At 42.7% G+C, this 16,637-nt stretch overlaps 1 protein-coding gene across 9 annotated transcripts in view; it reads right to left on the bottom strand.

Annotated features, from left to right (window-relative positions):
• The window catches only part of OXR1 (oxidation resistance 1), a 299,313-nt gene that overhangs the window by 75,241 nt on the left and 207,435 nt on the right, over nucleotides 1-16,637 (bottom strand). For 6 of the 9 annotated variants that reach the window (XM_075023813.1, XM_075023806.1, XM_075023807.1 and 3 more), the window contains one exon: nucleotides 869-951. In XM_075023813.1, coding sequence (XP_074879914.1) covers nucleotides 869-951 — 83 coding nt within the window. Of the gene's footprint in view, nucleotides 1-868; nucleotides 952-13,353; nucleotides 13,608-16,637 lie in introns of those variants that run through there. The other 3 variants (XM_075023811.1, XM_075023816.1, XM_075023805.1) reach the window with 2 other exon arrangements.

Raw genomic sequence — 16,637 nt, 5'->3', positions numbered from 1 at the left:
GCTTCTTGCTCCAATACATACATCCTCTGCCTCTGTCCAAATGACTATCACAGCCTTCTCAGTAGTTAAGCCATAACACAGCTTGGCTTAATGTAACATTAAGAGTTAAGTCTCCTTGTATCTCTTATTCTTGGAATAAGAGAACACCAAGAGGTCAAGTAAAGACTTTTTATAAAGTTCTCATTTTTATTTTATCATGTCCGACTTCAAAAGCATTCAAACATAACTGTGACAGACTTTCACTATTTTAATGTCAACCCTATAAGCATTATTTATAGGCTTAATTATATTTCCAGTATATAACACAAGACAGATACTTCTCACTTCAGTTTCCCTTAGTAACCACAAATGTGAAAAGCTGACTGCAGCACAGTTTGAGGGTCATTTCAAGAACAGAACAGGCAGAGAAAGGCTCCATTTTCAGATACTGCTGCAGAAACAGATCAGTACAGTAAAAGGTAATCTATGAAAATTATTAGAACACCAGAAGGTCAGTATCAAGATATAGCTTTTCCCTCCCCAACTTTATTCTGTTATTTCTCCTCATGTCAACAGTTTATTAATAATGCTGAAAGCAGGGAACTTGCACATGATTTTATAATTAATGTTATTTACTATTTCTAACTAGTTATCTAAAAGTAAACCAGTCAACAGATTGATTAGCTTAGTTTTTTGAAGGAAAAAAAAAAGCATTACTGAAGTACTACTAGCTAATTCCCAATTTAAATCCTGTCAAAATCAGCTATCAGATACACAGAATTCTAAGATTAAAGGTAATGCACATTACTGTTTTGCTTATATTTTGTAATGAAACTTTAAGTCTGCACTTGCTATGCAATGACATTCTAACAATAAAGCAGTAACTTACAGAATATTCAATAGTCCCTTTAGGCTTTTGAAAAGACATTCGTCGCCCATCTTTCTTGTCTGGGGTCTTCTTCTGGCCAGCGTCTGAAAAAAATTGAGGCAACGTGCGTGTTAAATTCATTTTCCTCTCTCAGTACTGTCACAGGCTGCTGACTACAGCCCCGTGGGCAGACATCTAATTCACCAGTTACACAGCTTGCTCCCGGTGACTGTCGAACAGACAACCAGCTGCTAGAATAAGGACTTCATTCCTCTGCAATGCTTTAAGAATTTGACCAATATAAACGACTGATAACTGGGAATCAACTAACTGCATAAGTACTTGCTGCTATCCAGGAAGCTGTTGATGAAGGAAGACTAAATAGGAGACTGACCCCATCAGGCAAGCAACGTTTCTGGAACTACTGTGTTTAATTGGTTTTATCTCATACCCAGTCTGCTTTCATCTACAGGGGAAATGATCTGGAGTTCCTGTATGTTTGATTTAATCAGTTGGGATTTTTTGTCATTGTCTGATAAGTATAGAGTATTTAAAGCTTTTTTTATAAAACAAAGAGCATTAGTGTTTAACTTTGCAATTATCCTGTCTGTAGCAAACACATACAGCCTGTACATAAGTAATAAAGATTCTAAATAAAGAAATAACACAAGTCAAGAACTGTTTTTTCTATTGAGGCATTGTATTTTGATGACCTCCATTTTATAAGCCAAACAGGCAACAATTTGTACCTGAAGTAAACTACTATTTTATATTAATTGGCTTGATATTTGTGATAAACAATGCAACAGTGAACTTAGATGATACAACAGAAAGCATTTAATTCCACATCTTTAGAAAAGTGGGGTTTTAACATATCCATTTATATACACACATGCATTTTTTTTAGATGAATCTCTTAAGTTAGGTCTCTGTCACAAGACCTCCACCTTCAACAGCTAAATATCTGCTATTAAGGAGCCCAGAATACTTACGTGAATGAGATTTATTAAAGTTTCATGCCACAACAGGATTAGTTATACTCCCATTTTGAAACATTCAAATTTCTGTTACCATAACTGAATATATTTAGTAAAATATTTCAAACCAAATTGAATAGAAGAAACAAACCTTACAAAATATATTATTTCAAAATATTTTAGCATGGCTAGATTGAGAATAGAAAACATACTGTATGTCTTTTTAAGCCTCACCTGACATAGTAAGGAAACTTGCTATAAATTGACAGCAACTTTTATGCATTATTATTTTTAACTAGTATCCTGACTGCAACAATGGACAAGAGACTAGATAATACTTGCATGAATTTCATATACCGCCTCCCAAATTTCTACATGAATAGTTGAAACTATTGAGATATTGGGGGGGGGGGGGGGGGGAACAACACAATTAACACAGGAAGTTCTGCAGTGCCAAAAAATAAGAAACAAAATACTACTACTAATAATAACAACAAAACAAAAACATAAACCTCAGCAAATATCTTACATTTGCTATATAGGGCAAGCTGCAGAGGACAACAATAAAGTGATTTCTAGCAGACTAGCAGATTCAACATAGTACTCTCCTGGGGTATTCTTTATATAATAAAGAAATAAACATTGGACTAATTCTACTTCTTTTATATATTGAAAAAAGTCTGAGGAAGAATGTTTGCATACCTACAAGATAAAAATTTATCTATGGATGGTATTAATTATAGTAAGTTTTTATAGCTATGAATGACAGTCAAGACCTTAAGCCAACTTTTAAAAACTTCCCAGAAATTCTGAAAATCTAGGCACTGTAATTCTGCACCCAGCTATATTCATTCAATACATTAAAAGGTATTTCTTCCCTTATTTACTAATTGCAGCTTTTAAAAAGTTACCTAAAATAAACCTTTATTTCTGATTATATAAACAGTTTTTAAAGACACTACGAAAGTCTCTAGGGGAAATTAAGCCAACTCAGTAATGACTAAAATACACTAAAAGTTTGTGTGTAGACTTAACAGTAGCCAACAGTCTCCTCTTCCAGGTCAAGTACTTTGTTACCAAAGTGTCTACCTGACCTTGCAACACAACAGGTGCCTCCTCAGCAAGCTACCGAAAAACTGCAACAGCTGCTTGACTGTAGCTGTTCCAAATTTTTCAGCCCATATCAAACCTTTGCCAGCAGTCTAATCATCTTCTTTCAACAGCAGTCTGGTTCAGATACTCCTAAGCAAACATCAAAGGATGCAGGTGAAGAAAGACTGATCTCATCCAGGATCCTGTAAATGCCTTAATAATCTATACACTGAGCACCCCCATTGCAGAACAAGCATCTTCTTCCCCTGTCTGCCCCCACCTCCCCCACTATTAGATAGAGATAAAGATGCCGCATACTACAAATGTATATATGCACTTCAACTGTATACAGCCCAATGTTGCTTGTGTGGTTTTTTTCCCCCTAACCCAAATTTAAGTTTCCTTTTGCTTCTTACTGGTTCATGTATAAGTGTCTAAAGAGTTTGCAGACAGGTGTCACTCAAGAGGTCAAGATAAGTTATCTTCTCCCTCTCCAGTAACTGAACAGTAGAATAAAGTCTTGCACAAATAACCACTTCTGTTCCTCATGCCAGAAATAAAAAAGGAAAGTTATTTGTTCTTCAGGGCAGAAAGACCTGTTGCTTTAGACTTCAGAGCACTCTGGTAACTTCAGGAAAGCAAGAGCAACCAGCGGGTAGGGGTGTGGAAGGAAGGTCCCTGTTGGATGCACCTTGGAAGAAAGCAGACATCAGGAGAACTCCTACGACAAATTCCCCAGGAGCTTATAATCTGCAGTCTTTAATCTTTTTTCTTTTTTTTTAATGTCATCCCCTCGGTGCCTAAGACAGTAGTAATTCCTACCCTTCCCATCAGTGCCCACTTCCATTCCTTCCCTTTGTGATAGCATCATTTCCTCCTCACTACGCGGATACACGATTCAAGAGTTTCATCACCCGCTGTGACTAAGTCCCCGAGTCAAGAAGAGCTGGAGGCAGGCAGTGCTGAGCTGCGTGTGCGCCGACTACCCAGCTGGCCAAGCACCGGGCATAGCTATCAAAATCCACACCTCTGCCCACAGCCCCAGTGCTTGAGCTGTCTCTTCACAGAGAACCCATTCGCTTCACCTAACACCTCAGAAACAAAACTAGGAGGTATTTCGATTGTGAAAATAGGTCAGAGTAGCAGAGACATGAGTTCAACCTCCCTGACGGCATACTGCAAAGCCTCCAACTATCTCTCACTGAACGAGCAGGCTATTTATTTTTGAGAGGAAAGTGAGTGCAACTTTCAGCCATCCTTGTGTTCTAGGAAGCACGTGAAAGGGGAAACAGCTGCCAGCATAGGATGCAGTGGTCCGAAAAGACCTCAGCACCAACAAAAATCAGTCTCATCCTTTCATTTTACTTATTTTCCTGATAACTCTGTTGCACACAAGCTCATCTTGTTAGGTTACCCACAACCATTACCTCATCAGCCAGCAGTACCCAAGTGAGACTACCAAAGGCTGATGTTCACAGACCACAGCTATAAGAGAAACCTGACATCACCGACCATGCTGCACACAACCTCAAGAGTCAACAGTAACTTGTTTAACAAGGGGATCTGTGGTGCTAGGTTATCAGATCTCTAGCTGTGCTGTTTTAGACACAAACAAGACCAGACCTTTTGTAACATCAGGGTTGATGCTTTAATTCTGACATACCATTTCACAGGACTGGACCTCCACAATAGCTTGAAACACTGAAGTGAAAGATTACATGTCAGATCCACAAATGACAAGAAAATATTTAAACTATCTAGGATTTAAAAGACTAGAACTAGAAAGATGCAGAAGGCAGTGTTCAAAATGACACCAGACTGATATTTAGTCTGAATGCATGCATACAGAAACTTAAGATTAAATGACTGTAGCATAAGAATGGTTACATATGATCATCAACACAACCAGAGAGAAGTACTTACTGTTCCAACATATTTATACAAGACAGGAAAAGGGTTTTCAGGAATATCATGTTTTAGGAATATACAGTTTTCAATGAGGCAGCTTTGACCTTAAAATATGCAATAGTCAGTGTCATTATTTAACTGCAATTTGAAGACAACTGAAGTTAAATTCCAACATTTATAGGGAGGCTTCTACAAACTGCTTCTGTATGGCCCTGTGCCACTGAATTTTGGTTGACTGAAAATATTCCTGTGGTGCTGCTAGTTCAAATTGACACAAGACTGACATTTCTTAGTATGCCACCTGAGCTGAATTGTAGACCTTCAGTTTCCTGCTTGCTGATGTTTCTAGCACATCCCTTGGACTTTGGCAATAAGAGCTGATAAAGAGAACTCAAGATTTGTACAGTGAGTAACAATGCAATGGTACATGCTAAGAACTGCTTAGGAGTATCTTCAAGCTCCACATAGATCAAAATGTACTAAATTTTCCTTTACACTACTATTTTTCTGCATGATAAGCTTAAATCTCAAATAACTTGCAATGTTTCTCAGTTACTGATCTATTCATTTCAATGTTGACAGAAATTATAAAGATCACTTTTTCCAGAGGAATAAATTGATAAACCAAACAAGTATCCTCTGAGATAAAGCAAGTAAGCTGGACAAGTCAACAATTAATGCAAATTGTTTACAATTAGTAACTGATCTTATTATGGTCAAGATGATGAGAAAAAGAGGATTTATCCCCCTGCCCACCCCCACCCCCCAATGAGAACTGCAAGTTATGCATTAGATTTACATGTGTTTAAGAAAAAGGCAGAAGCAGCAACCTTGCTAAATGCTTGTCTAGGACACAATTTTTCACAGGATCTTAAAAAAACCATGCAGCACATATGGGCCGAAGATTTTTAGAAACCAAATCACAACAAAGTAAGGAAAGAAAAGTAGTCTTTCTTTGAAATAGTCTCAGAGACATTGTTATTTAGCAGCACATGAAACAACTATTTGATAAACTGAGAAAGCATAGATATTACATCTTTATTAGATTAGTTCTGCTCAATAACAATTAGATCTTTATAATCTATTCACATAAAGAAACAAAAAAGATTAAAGTAGGAAATCTTTGTATTCCATAAGGCTTGGTGACTTGGGTTTCCTAATAGCAGGGGCTACATCTCAGTAGAGCAACTGCCTCATTGACCCTTCTCCCCCTCCTGCAGTTGGATATGCTTACGCTAATTACCGGAATATTATTTTCCATTATCTTCCAATGTCTTAGGAACCAGAAACAAAGAGGCACTAATAGCCTACAAGATGCTAGTAGCCTCTAGTTTTCTAGCCAAAATGGTAGTTTTCAGACCAAGGCAGTGTCATAAACAATGCCCCCTTTAGCCTCCTCTCGCTAAACAACTACTTATTCTGTGATTCAGTCTTTCCGAGTAAGTCATGCTCTCAAAACCCTTGATCCTTATCACTGCTCTCCACATGATTCTTTTGTTCACATTTTTCTTAAGCAAACCCCCAAACTAAATGCATCCAAGACCTTTGAAGTGCTGATGCAGCGTTAACACCGCATCAAAACAACTTTTTCCTGCAACATAGATTCAGCACTACTCCAAGTTCATTTTGTTTCCCCCTAACACATGACTCTCTTTTCTGCCATCCAGTCAGCTGCATAGCAGGTAGGCAGAAATAATTAAATGCATGCTTTCAGAATGAAAAAAAATTCAATAGAAACAACGTTAAGGCAGGCCACTTCTCCAAATGACTAGGAGACATAAAGCCAGCTCCATGCGTGACACTCCTGATTATGTGTGCATCACACAGGCTTTCTTCTAAAATAACATTTCACATTCAGGGTAAACAGAAATGCTTCACCAAATTTTATGCCACAGCACGTGTTCACAACAGTAAGCTTCCTTCCCAGTTCCATCTGAAACATGTATGTATACAGTTTAATACATTAGAGATTACCTAAGTGCAATCTCTACCTCCTGTACAACCTCTCTGCAGACCAAATTCATATATTAATGAAAACTTGCAAAAATCATGGCTGCTCTACTGAGACAGCAAAGGAAGTCAACTTTTCCAATTAATAATCATTGTCCACCTCTTTCAGGTATTTAAGCCCATTTAGTCATATATCTTCAAGTGTACACAATACCACACAAGCAGTTTGACCATCAAGCAGCAATATCAAGCTATCCTTAGACATCTTTAAGAATTTACACTTTGCCTTATCACACTTAAGCCAATGGTACCTAGATTTTCTAAGTTCAAAGTCAGTCAGGTTATCCTAATAATAGAGCAGACTTGTGCACTACAACTGCTCCGCTAACACACACAGAGACCTACTGTGTATGTGAAATTATACCAAATACTTCAGTAAACATCTTACTGTACAAGTCTGTTGCATTAGGTTTGCTGATGACATCAAACTGGGGGGACCAGTCAACATACTTGAGGGCAGGGTTGCCATTCAGGGGGACCTGGACAGGCTGGAGGAACAAGCTGACAGTAACCTTATGAAATTCAACACGACAACAGTCCTCTGCACGGGAAGGAAGACTCCCCTGTGTTGTACAGGCTAGCACTGCCTGGCCAGGGACCAGCTCTGCTGAAAAAAGCCTGGGGGTCTTGGTAGGCAGCAAGCTGAACATGAGCCAGCCGTGTGCCCTGGGAACAAGGACAGCCAACAGCATCCACAGCTGTATTAATAGGAGCATAGCCAGCAGACTGAAAGTGCCAGAGAGAAGCAACTAGTCTCCTTAACTTGGCACTCAGACTGCTTTTGGAATACTGGCTCCAGTGTTCCTGTCCCCCACCCCTCCAGTCTCTTTTAATATAAGACAGACACTGATAAATGAAAACTATTTCAGTGATGGGCCACCAAGGTGGTCAGGGGCTGTGAGAAGAGGCTAAGAGAACAGAGGTTCTCCAGCCTAAAGAAGAGATGGTTTTGAGGGACTGTAACAGCAGCATCCTGTACCTTCTAGATAGCTTCCCCCCAGGTGTCAAGATGACAGAGCCGGGCTATTCAGTGATGTACAGTGGGAGAACAAAAGACAACAGACATAATGGACAAACAGCAGAGCTTCTGACTGGATACAAGGTAAAAATCTGATTGCACAGAGCAGTTGTGCGGTTTCCATCCCTGGACATTTTCAAGGTCCATCTGGATGAAGCACTGAGAAACCTAGCCTGAAGTCAGTCTTCCCTACTTTAAGCAGGGCTAAATGGTCTTGACTGCAATTCTAGTTACCTCTGTTTCCTCCCACATTTTTCTGGCAGGCAAAGCAGATGTATAAGGCCACCTCCAAACCAAGCCAGAAGGAGATCCACACATACAACACAGCAAGGTGCGTTACTTAGTGATGAACAGAACGGTATTATTGATACATGTAGTAAGTGGAATGGCAGCCATGAGCATGCATTAAAACAAACACGTAATACAGTCAAAGGATACCAGATTACTTCAATAAACTGTACTTAGATTAAAAATTAATCTAGCAGACAACTGAAACAGATACACACTGAACTTCAGTAAAACATCTGATACATGTGGGAATCCTACTGAACAGTAAAAAATGGAGTAAGAATTGTAAACTATGTCAAAAATTCACTAAAGGGGAGAGTGAAATAGAAACTAGCAGAATGGAGGGGTGTATCAATGAGTTCCCAATGGACTAGTTTTCAAAACAATTCAGTTTCACATCAGCAAACAAACTCACAGCACAATCAACAGTAAAGGCTGGGCAAAATGACACACAGTGAATTCTGTAGCCCCAAAGCTTGGAGAAAGAAAAGCAGGGCAAGATGTAGTAGTACAAAGCATAACATGAAGTAAAAGATCATTTAACATCACATACACTGAGGGAATAGTAAAGAACTTCTATATACTAGTAGCGCATAAGTCGGAAGAAGAGATTGTGCATACATTAACATATCACAAGATGACTGAGTCACCAGCCTGATACATTCCAAGATCACATTTGCTTCTTATGCCTGTACCAACTGAAGTATTTTCAGACATGGAAGTGAAGCATTTGTAAAGGGTGCTGGTACATTTCACATGTGCTTCATCCAGAACAGTGTGTACAAGAAAACTTGCAGAATTGTGTCTCCCCCCTTTGAAGCCTCTCTCATACTTGATCATACACCTGTTAAAGTTAATTTCTTAAAACCAAAGTACTGAATAAGGATGAAGTGAAGAAATAACCTACTTTATTCTTACGTGTGCTTTATTCTGAGACAGATTTTTAGAAAGGAAGATACTAACTTTTACAGCAAGACTTGACAAATGTACTATAACTTGGCCCTGCACATTTATCTTTCTAATGGGCTGCTGCTACCTTCACTATAGTACAGAGGACTGACAGGCCACATGGCTTACTGGATATACCATGTATGGTTATCTCACCAATCAAGACTCAAAAGCTGATTAAGAAAAAAATGTAAATAAACCCACAGGCCACATGGTTCAGAACTGAACAATCAAGTCGAGCCTGAGGGAGAAAAACAACAACAACAAAAAAATCCTTTAATAGAAGGCAGCTAGAACAATTTGCCTGACAGACTGGTTAAGAGGATTCTCTGAGCAAGAAGTTCTGAATCACTGATTCTCATTTCTTTAACTGCAGGAAGTCAAGACTGCCTGTGCAGTGTATCTCCTCCCTCCATGAAGTGACTGCAAACAGAAGTGAAGTGAAAACGTCCAGGAGGGAAGAAGCATGAGAATCCAGGTACAGAAGTATAACCTCACAGAATGAAAGTGTTATTTGGAAGAAACCTCTTGAGTACATCTACTCCAGCCTCCAGTTTGAAGCAGAAACATTGTCAATATCAAATTAAGTCAGCTTAAAACTGTAATCTGTCCCAGTGATGAACCACTCTCCTTGTGAAGTTTTTTCTATTGTCCATTTTGAAACCTCCCAAGCTAAAACTAGTGGCTGCTGCCCCTTCTTTTATCATCTCTTACTACTGAGAAGCGTGTGCCCCTTTAGGCAGATGTAGGTCAGTTAGATTGCCTCTAAGCTGCCTTGGTCTCCTCTTTGCAAGACTAAAGCCTAGCTCCCTCAATCCCTCCTCAAAGGTCATGTGCCCTACGCCCCTCAGCATACTGGCTGGACCCTCTACAGTTTCTCAGCAGCCTTCTTTAACAGCGGTACACCAAACCAAAAAGCATATTCAAAGTATGGCCTCACCAGTGTCACAGAAAAGAAGCGTAACCATGTCCCTCACTGCCAGCCACACTCCCCCTTACACAGCAGACAAAGCAAAGAGCATACTAAACTATGAGACATGCTGTTGGCTCATTTAAGTGAGAGGTTTGCATAGATGAGACTCAAATTAAACTGAACGTTCAAGTTAATTCTGCAGTAAAGATAATCCTTAATCACACATTCCCTAAAGCCTTGAGTTGCATCTTAAAGCAAATAAACACACACATGCAACTTCAACACAATATATACCAATAAACGAGAAAGCTATGTTCTGTCCAAGCTAAAGTCTCTAGGTAAATCCAGGCCTTGAATACACACACACTAGCCCTTCCTAGAAATTATCAATAGACTATCTTTTGAAGTTGTATTTCAAAGCCCACAGGCCTTTTATTTTTTTAAAGGAATTTTACACTCTGAAGTTATTGTTAGTGCCTTTACTAAAGCCAGATGCTTTCTCTAGAATTTCTGGTTCTCCTTGCATTTTTATCCTCCACCACAATCATTAAAAGACAAAATGCCTTTCTAAAGTTATGTCACTGACTTGGCTGCTGACACAAACAATGTTAACTAGTTAAACAGGTTTACAGCCTCCTATGGCACTACTCAGCCTCCCAGTGTCTCCTTTCAACCTGCTAAGAATTACTATAAACTGTTCTGTATGTACCCAAAGTACACAAGCTCAGAACAGTGATTTAAGGTAGGTACAGCACTTGAACAGACTTGCCTCCCTGAACTTGGAAATCTTATAGAGCAGCTGCTGAACTGCTTAGGAAGACAAGTGAGAAAACAGTAAATGTAAATTTACTAATATTACACAAATAAAATTGAAATACTTTACTGTAGATGTGAAATTAAAAATAATTAAGAAAAAAAAAGTTCAGGGTTTCTTGTAGACACGTGAAACAGAGTTTTAAGGTATTTATGAAGAACTATTCTTTTAAGAAGTAATGCATAGTCACAACTGAACCATGCAAGGAAAATGAACACTGAACAGATCCTTCTGAAAGTCCTAAGTGGGAAAAAAGATAGAATAATAGGTAGGCCTGGATCCAGAACACCACATACAGAGATTGAACATTTGGAGTAGTTAGAATTTGCCATTAAGGTTTAAGTTAATGTCAGGGGACCCATCTCTAATTAACAGTGTTGGATCTCAACTGAAGTATTGCAATCATTGTTACAGCTTCCACAGCACCCATTACCAGGGCACAGGAGGTTTGTGAAAGCCAGCAAAATGCTTGCCAGAAGAAGAATTCTAGTGTCACAAGAATTTGTTTCTGCCCGTAACTGACAGAAACCCTGTGAAGAAGATGGCAGCACGAGAGGGTCAGGATCTAACTGCCTCACACAGTGTGCTCTGCCTATGTTAGGAAAAACTCAAAGTACGGTTCTGTCAAAAATTCTATGTACACAGAAACCCACCCCGCATTCCTGAACTGCAGTCACTTTTCATTAACACAAATTTTAAGTATTACGTTATGGAAGTATCTGAGGAAATCACTTCCTGCTCAAAGCTAGGGAAAAAACAAAACATTATAATGCAGTCTAAGTTAATCCTTTATCCCTGAGCAAGAGGGGAAAAATAGTCATAGAGAGCTTCTCCCTCCAAGAAATCACACGTATCACAGGAGATGCTTTAGACAAAAAGCTGAACACATGGCCTTGTAACTGATCAGAAGACCAGAAAAAGCTGAAGAGTTTTACTGCCATTTTGCTTCTGCAAAAGTGTGTAAGTAATCTTTATCAACAAGCCTTTAATACTTTGTAGAAGCCTTATTCAAGATACTTCATCTCACTGCTGAAATACTAGTTGCTGTCTCTTTCTCTCCCTGTATGTCTTGGGGTACACAGAATAAAGAGAGAAAGAGTGGCACTGTAAATATTGCTCATTGCCTATTATCCGTTCTGTGCAAGAAGTGTGATCCAAGGCACACAAGGAGACATTATCTACATCTGACAGACGGCATGGGCATTCCTATTGCCTTGCCTACTACAGTAAGTACCAGATCTTGTTTCTCTTGATAAAAATCAACTATTTTACTCTTCCAAAATAACCTAAAGTAACAAAGAAACGTAATGGTCTTTAATATTACCTTTCACTAGAGACCTGACTTCAGCCTTACCTACGGACAACAACAAAAATGCAATCATCCACTTAGCACAGAGCTTCTTGAAACAGGAAGCTGCTCTTCAGATTTATTAGAAAGCATTTTCATAAACTTAATTCATATGTCGTCTTCTTTCCAAGCAGTCCTTAGACCACGCTGCTTTTACTAGTTACATCATGGTTTTTTAATTGCCAATCAATAGCATTGATTGCTCCTAGAGTCCTTATTGCCCAGTGCTCTTCTGCATCCACAGTCTGCGTACATTCACTGTCCACCCCTCCAGTTTTCCAGGCGTTTCTCGCCAATCTGAGTACTCGCTTCAGATGAGCAAGTTACAATACCCATACGTACAGCCCAACAACGTTATCAAGGAAAGAGGGTGACAAAAGCGGCCCTCTTCCTCCCAGGGACAGGACAAAAAGAGTCACTTACTGCCTGCTGTCCGACCACTGAAAGGCAGAGGTACTACTTCTGCCCTTGCCATCACCAGACCTACTTCCAAAGTACTGCTGCCTGTTCTTCAGGAGCACGTGAGAGACAGAAACCACCTTGTACACCAAGGAGATCTCAAATCAGGGAGCTCCTGCTCCGGTCGCTTTCCCTCGCCCTGGTCAGTAAAAGTACCAGGAAATCGTGCCTGTGTGTGGGAGGGGTGGGTAATGAAAGTCCGTGCAGTAGTACTCTCACTGAAATCAGGAAGACGAGCATCAAGAGCAAAGCTGCTGGTTTGGTTTGTTGTTGTTATTGGACCTGTCCTCTGGTGCAACCCCTTCGGGACGCAGCCTCCCCTCATGCAGGCGCCGGCGGCAGGGCAGCCGCCCCGCCACGCCACGGCACGGCGGCGGGGCAGGCCCTGGCCCGCCTGCCGGCCCCCCCGCCCTCCCTTCGCCCTCTTCCCCCGCCGCCTCCTCCCTCGGCGGCCGCTCCCAGCCGCCCGGGCAGAGCAGCCGGCCGCAGGTCTCCGGGACACGGCAGGGCGAGGCTGCGAGCCCGGGGCACGGCGGGGGAGCCGCGGGCCGCCCCCGGCTGGGGAAGGGACCCTCGCCCCCTCCTGCTCCCGCACGCTCCGGCTTCCCCCGCAGCTCGCTCCCCGCCGGGGAGGCTCAGAGGGGGCGAGAAGCCGAACCCGGTGTCCGGAGAGGCCCCTGACCGAGAGCTGCCACCCCCCTCGCCCCCCCCGCGCCCTTCCCCGCCGGTACCTGGCGCCGGTTTGGCGGGGCCCGGTGCCCCGCGGCTCCGGCTGTCCGGGAAGCGGACCTGGCGGAGGCCGCCGGGCACGGCCCCCCAGAGGCGGCTGGCGGTGCCGCGCAGGAGGCGGCCGCCCTTGCCGGTGAAGGTGGTGAGGTAGTCCATGGCGGCGGAACGGGGGGGAAGGCTCCTAACGGGCGGGGGGCGCCATGGCCGGGCCGGACAGGGAGCTCGGCGCGGCCGCCGGCCCCGCTCCACAACTTGTGCAAACTTTGGGGCTCGGCCCCGCCTCCATTTAAAGGGGCCGCGGCGCCGCCGCCGGGGCTGGGCGCGGACGGGCGCGACCCGCGGGCCGTGAGAGAAGCCGGCCGGCACAGCCGAGGCCGCGGGGGTCCGCGGCCGACCCCACGCCCACGCCCGGGCGCGCCGGGGGCCGGGGCAGGCCCGCGGGGCGCCGCGCGGGGCCGGGTTCGGCGGACGCGGGCCGCCTAGGCCGCGACCGCCCTCCGGCGGAGGGGCAGCCTCTCCTCAGCGGCTCCCGCCGCCCGCAGCTGCCTCAGCGCCCCGCATCCTGCGGAGGCTCCTTGTTCTTCCACGGGACGGCGGAGGGGGGAGGCAGGCCGCCCAAACCGCTGGAAGAAGGCGTCCTGTCCGCTGGCCGAGAGGGCTTTTGGGGCTGGAGGCCATGAGGGGGGCGTCGTGACGGCCACCCACGGGAGCGGTGGACGCCCGGGTCTCCTTACTGCCTCTGTAACCTGGGCGCTTGGGACACGGCTCCCCTTTAGTCGCGGGCAGACCCATGGCCACCTGTACGCCTTTACGAACTTCTCCGCGGTTTGGGGTTTTAGTTGCGTTTTGTGAAAGCTCGTCGCTTTGCGGTGACGTGCTGCCAGGCTTTCTGTTAAGTTCTAGCTTCGCATCGCTGCTTCCCTTTACTAAGCAGCATGAAAACCACGAATCAAGGCAATCTCTTAAATCTTCTCATATTTGTGGATATTAAGATGTTTTACCACTGGAACTGTAAAACAAGACCAGCTGTGTGGTTTTGCTGTTCCGCTTCTGATCCCTCACACTCAGACTGGCCTGCCATCTGGGACGCCACTGTCCTTGTTGCGCTAGCCCAGCCACGTCACCCTGCCCTCCTCTGTGCGTTAGCCAGCTTTGATAACTGGCTCAGCCTTTGAACTCGCAACGTCGCTTGTCTTCCAGCAGAACTTACTAGGTATCCAAATGTTTCTTTCTCTTTGAAAAAGACGATTGGCTTCTGGTGTTCATTTGTACGCTCACATTCTTTGTCCTCGCCATTCTTGGAACTTTTAAGGTTTGAAGAAATAAAACCAGTTAGAACATGATCCAGCATTTTAGCAGAGAAAGAAACATCTAAGGCATTGAATCTCATGATTAAGATGTGCCTTACGATGTGCGTTCTGCGCGTATTGAGGCTGGAAGAACAGCCATATCATTATACTTACTACCTGTCCCATAGACGTTAAGAACGCAGAACTGTAAGATAATGTCCATATATTCTAATCAGAGTATGATGCAATTATACGCTGCATCTTGCTGCAAATGAAAGCATTGTTTAATAAAAAATGCTCTTGTTGAGCCAAATCTATTGTGTACATGCAGAACAGAGGAACAAAGTGCTGAGCCATCTCAACTCCTATTCACTTGTAGCAGCTGCTCAATTAAATCAGAGTTTAACGTCAGCATTTTGGAGTGCTGATTTCTGAGGGTTACTTGATGTAAACAGTACTCTCAAATCAACCTTTCTATTACTTAAATCAGTTCCTGCTCAGGAGCTAATGATGTTCAAGACTTTTTTCAAATAAAACCTTTTCACTGAAACAGAACTAGAAATTTTCATCAGAATTAGCTCTCCCTCCCTCCCCCCAAAACCTGCCAGTAGAAATGTGTGTGTAATCTGTCTGTTCCAGGACTAATGAATAAATCAGGAACTGCAGAGTCACTTCATGGTCTAAGTACCACTAGATGTTTAGTATGTAAACTATTCTGCCTACCAGATCTGTCTTGCCCTAAACACTGTAATTAGTTTTCATCTCATTACAGTGTTTCCGCTGTGAAGAAGTTATGGTTGCTCTTTTGCCCTGTTGATTGTATTTTAGGCAAATTTAACTATGTCTTTGCACCAGGCATGAGTTTACAACTGTGGTGCTCAGCACTTTTGAAACTTTGAGCTGGCTTGTCCACCAGTACTCTAGCCACATATGTACCTCTGTTACTGTACTTATTGCATGTATTTCCTTTGTCGTTTGAAACAGCTCTTTTTTTTTTCTCTTTCAAGCTCATATTATACAGCATTTATCATTATACTGCAGTGATAGAGGTTGCAGATTCAGATTCAGCCAACATTTTTATAAAGGTAAATGTTTTGATAACTATGAATTTGTATTTTAGCAGCTTTCATCTGCTTTGTTCACAAATCATAGAATCATAGAATGGTTTGGATTGGAAGGGACCTTAAAGACCATCTAGTTCCAACCCCCCTGCCATGGGCAGGGACACCTTCCACTAGACCAGGATGCTCAAAGCCTCATGGCCTGGGGGCCTGGCCTTCCTTCCTGGCCAACACTTCCCAGGATGGGGCATCCACAACCTCTCTGGGCAACCTGTTCCAGTGCCTCACCACCCTCACAATGGAAGAACTTCTTCCTTATATCTAATCAAAATCTACCCTCTTTCAGTTTAAAGTCATTACCCCTTCTCCTATCCCTATACTCCCTGATAAAGAGTCCCTCCCCATCTTCCCTGTAGACCCCCTTTAGGTACTGGAAGGCTGCTATAAGGTCTCCCCGGAGCCTCCTCCAGGCTGAACAACCCCAACTCTCTCAGCCTGTCTTCAATAGGAGAGGTTCTCCAGCCCTCTGACCATCTTCATGGCCCTCCTCTGGACTCACTCCAACAGGTCCATGTCTTTCTAATGCTGGGGGCCCCAGAGCTGAACGCAGTACTCCAGGTGAGGTCATAGTCTAACTGAAGTATAAAATGATCACCTATTACTGCAATGCAATTTTCATAGTATTGAAAATCCTTGCCTGCACTCAAAAGTATCCATTTAGCAATGTTTTTACTTAGGAAGAACAAATTCTTCAACTGAACTGTCTTAACTATAAAAACAAGATTTAGGTATCTGTGCTCATAAAAGGTAATACTACTCTTTAAGATATGTGACGTTGACTACTGATAAAATTTCAAGACACTGAGGTAATAAAAGCATTATTATTGCATTATTATTACATTGTGAAGAATATAGTCAGAGTTATACTACTTCAGT

The sequence above is a fragment of the Buteo buteo genome, chromosome 3, assembly GCF_964188355.1.
Source record: "Buteo buteo chromosome 3, bButBut1.hap1.1, whole genome shotgun sequence".
In the NCBI taxonomy this organism is placed as follows: Eukaryota; Metazoa; Chordata; class Aves; order Accipitriformes; family Accipitridae; genus Buteo; species Buteo buteo.
This window is presented reverse-complemented; position numbering and strand designations above follow the sequence as displayed.